This window comes from Siphateles boraxobius, unplaced genomic scaffold (genome assembly GCF_051911475.1).
Source record: "Siphateles boraxobius isolate OS27281-9 unplaced genomic scaffold, OSU_SipBor_1 202, whole genome shotgun sequence".
NCBI classification, from domain to species: Eukaryota; Metazoa; Chordata; class Actinopteri; order Cypriniformes; family Leuciscidae; genus Siphateles; species Siphateles boraxobius.
In genome coordinates this window covers 77,501-81,432 of record NW_027508814.1, presented here as the reverse complement: position 1 = coordinate 81,432, position 3,932 = coordinate 77,501, and the positions used below count along the sequence as shown (strand labels likewise).

Here is a 3,932-nt window from a genome sequence, read left to right as displayed (position 1 = left end):
ATGGTTAACTCCATTTTGGCGCAGAATGGACTGTTTTCTCAAGGGTGACATGTTGAAGATTTAGAGAGAGGCCTTTGCACCGGCGGTGTAATTGTTGGTTAAACCTCCTTTAATCCAAAGGATTTTCTACACAACTGCTAATTTGTCATGGCCACCATTAATATGTGAAAATACAAGACGTTCCTCAATCAAATGAAGTAAATAAATGATGCACTCAAATGGGCTTAAGCAGTGAAAGAGATCTATAATCAGATGAGACTTGCTTTAACTCTTAGGATAACACTAACATTTGTGTAGTAAGTGTGTTGATTTTCAGTTATTAAAATGGTCTCTCCAGTAAACTTCAGCACTGCCAAGTCTGTAAAGTATTAGTTCATAGAGTTAAAAGGCGTATAATGTGGCATAGATTAATGTCACAGTCAGTAGAGTTGCATTAAATAAATTCAGGATTCAAGGAGGAATATTTTACATTTATTCTGTTTTCTATGTACATTTTGTTTTATGTACAGCATGTTTGTATGTTTTGACAGTTTTTCGTAAGCATTCAACATTTTTAAACTAGTCTGATTACCTTTTTCTCTGTATTTTTTATCCTTTTTTTGGCTAAAAAGAAAGTTGGACTACAAAACTCAAAGTAATTAAAAAAAAAAACTAATTTCAAAAAGTCAACCTAGTAAATGTCCTTTAAGGTAAAATAAAAGAAAGTTTTATAATACAAGAAAAATAAATACTATTAACAAGAAAAAAAAAATCTGCTGACTACAAGTGTCCAAATATAAACATTTCCAGAACAAAGTTTAATGTACTACATGTTGCATGTAAATCAAACACAATATAGTACCTTAGATGTTCTAGAATAACTCAAGCGTTTTTGAGTTATTAACTCTGTGATCGGTGCTCTGATGTCACTCATGAGAAACAGGGCCGTATGTCTATATGATAACAAGCTTATAGTACTATTGAATTTGAGCTTTTGAGTGCCATATTTTCAGATAAGCGTACAGTAAAAAGTGCTAATTTATCCACTTAATTTTACCGATGTTTTGTATCATGGACTTACTCGTAGTTTAGAGACACAATGACACATAAATGATTTTTTTCAAAATTGCTCCTCAAAATTGGAAAAAGCTTGTAATATACCCCTGAACAAAATCTGCATCGCCAAAATGTGTGTCTTCACCAACTAAACCAGCACTTCTGCCTTGTTGGAGACATGTGGTGCTCACTGACCAGGAGAAGAGTCATGTTTTGTGAACAGAGAAGATCCCAAAGACTTACTTTCAAATGACAAGGTCAACTCAAACAATGAGATGGAAAAAATGCTATAAAACTGGATTTGTTTCCTCAATTACGTTGCCATCTTTTTTTAATAAAACTTGGCATCTTTGTGCATTAGTCCTTGCATTGAAAGGGAAGATTTCTTAGTCCCTGATATACAGTCAGTCTCACGCAAACGTGTCTCGAGTTCCCGAGACATTCGTTGCTGGAACTGCACTGCAAAAATGCCTTTAAACTTAGTATTTTTGTCTTGTTTCCAGTTCAAATATCTAAAAAAAATATATTTAATCAAGATGCTTATACTATGAGTAACATGACATATATAAATATTATGCCTCTGGGGAAATGAATAAAAAATTAAGTGATTTGTTGCTTTAAAAAAGCTAAATGATCTGCCAATGGTGTAAGGACAATCTTAATTCAAACAGAAACAAGATTATTATTTTTACCCCATTGGCAGATAATTTAGCTTTTTTAAAGCAACAAATCACTTAATTTTTATTCATTTCCCCAGAAAACAATATACGAGGTGCGTCCCAAATCACGTATTTGTACACTATTCTACGGCGTTTTGTAGTATAAATAGTGCGAGTAGTGTGTTCACACTGAAAACGGGGGAGGGGCTACCAGACTCCGATGTTGAAAGACAAAATAAACGTGTAAAGTTCATACACTACATGGTTGAGTACATCGTGTATAGTGTGTCATTTGGGACAAAGCTCTATATAACGTATGGCATTTTACTACATTAGTAAATGCATCTTGATTTAAGAATTTTTAGATATTCGGACTAGAAACAAGACAAAAATACTAAGTAAGAAAAGCATTTTTTGCAGTGTGGCCTCCGATGTTTACAAGCGCCATCCTCCTCGTTGGGGATCCAGTTAGCTGGCTTCGTTCCAGTCGGGCATGACGTGCACGGTGTGGTACTGGTGCGGGGAGAGTGTGTGTGTGTGTGTGTACAAGTACTCGTTTCCAGCGGGCGACTGGATTCCCGCGCTCGGACTGCACTGGCGCCCCAGTGGCTGATGGGACATGGAGCTCTGGTACATGGAGTGGGCGTCGCCCAGCTGCGGGGAGGCGTGGCCTGAGACGCCACTCAGCCGGGACACCAGCGGGCCGGAGGTGAAGTGAGCAGAGAAGTGCTGGTAGGGCTGATGCATGCCGGCGTACGGGGAGACGCCCGTCCAGGTGTTGCAGCTGATGTCCTCCAGGCTCGGCACGGGCTCGCTGGACTGAGACGAGCTGGCGTACATGCAGGCCTGGCGCTGACCCGACTCGGGCCTGTAGGGGGCGCCGCTGAGACCCAGAGCCTGAGAGTAGCTCACGGGCCGGTAGTAGTGATCGTCTTCGCTGGATGAACTTTCCACGTAGCTCTTCTTGTACGAGTGCTCTCCCGCGGGACACTCGTCCTCAGCTGCACACAGACAACACGGGATGGAAATTAATCTCACAAGCCAATCAAACGGGACTGAAACATTGCGCTTAGATTTGCCACTGTGAAAAGTAATCGTAATCTTAACCGAAACGGGAAAAAATATTCTTGCAGTGTTCATTACAGTCTCCCTGTGGGGAAAATCAAGCCGTGTTTATATGTCTGTGTGGTGTTTTTAATGTTGTTTATGTGTCTATGTGGTGTTTTTAATATGCTTTAAGTCAAACCATGTGTAAATTCATAAGTCGACAGCATTGCTGAGTATTTTCTCCTTAAAACTGCAGTGAACCAAAGATAGTCTCAAAAACACGCTTTGAAATCGCTGGTGTTTCTGACGTCACAAACTACCTTGTAACCAATCAGATCAACGTGTGATCGTCAACGAGTGGATCTCTGAGTGAGTGAGTGAGTGAGTGGAGGCGGGGCTCATTTGCATATTCATAGAACCGCGCATACTAAATGAGGCAAGGGTGTCGAGTTACATTCAACCTATTTTAAGGCATAAAGTAAATGTTTTTCAAGGAAAAAGTTTAAATATGTAATTTTGGTGAGTTTTAAGGGATAATATTATCAACGACAGGGGGACTTTAACACTAAAAGCTAAAGTTTTCAGAAGTGAAATGGATCTTTTTTTCCTGCCCTTTACGTGTACTTGTGTCTATTCCTTTGTATATGGAACTATGTGTTAGAAAGATAAACAAAAAATAAATATAAACGAAGTGAAGTGAGATATGGACGCACCTTTCCTCTTGATGCAGTGATAGTCCTGCCGCTGTTCGTGGGGCAGTGGGTAAGAGGACTGGGACTGGGTCGAGCTCGAGACCCCATTCTCACAGGAGTACTGAGAGCTCATGGCCCCGGGAGCCGACAGAACCTGGACGTCTCCACCAAAGGGACTCGCGCTGGTGCCGACCCGCTGGCGTACAGTACTGCGAGGAACCACCGGATACTCCTTAGTGCTTCAGAGGACAGAAAAACCCATTTCATGGCATTCATTTACATGCTTTTCTTTCAGTCAAGCTCTCGAAACCATTCACTGATGACTAACCACATAATCTCTTCACCATCTGTCTACGACGGGAGCTTTTCATGCCAATTAATCTACGAAAGATGCATTAATTCCTTGACTATTTCTTTTGAACCACTGACCTGGTTTCCAGTCGGTCCGAGTTTAACTCAGACCAGACCTGCTTCGTCTCAGTGTTTGACAGTGCAGGAC

General features: G+C 40.7%; 1 protein-coding gene across 2 annotated transcripts in view; it reads right to left on the bottom strand.

Annotated features, from left to right (window-relative positions):
- Positions 1–2,139: 2,139 nt before the first annotated feature.
- Positions 2,140–3,932, bottom strand: part of tbx5a (T-box transcription factor 5a) — a 17,402-nt gene continuing 15,609 nt past the window's right edge. For both annotated transcript variants that reach the window (XM_077237493.1, XM_077237492.1), the window contains 2 exons: positions 3,455–3,672; positions 2,140–2,695 (listed from right to left, as the gene is read on the bottom strand). In XM_077237493.1, coding sequence (XP_077093608.1) covers positions 2,163–2,695; positions 3,455–3,672 — 751 coding nt within the window. In that variant the 3' untranslated portion in view covers positions 2,140–2,162. The remainder of the gene's footprint in view (positions 2,696–3,454; positions 3,673–3,932) is intronic.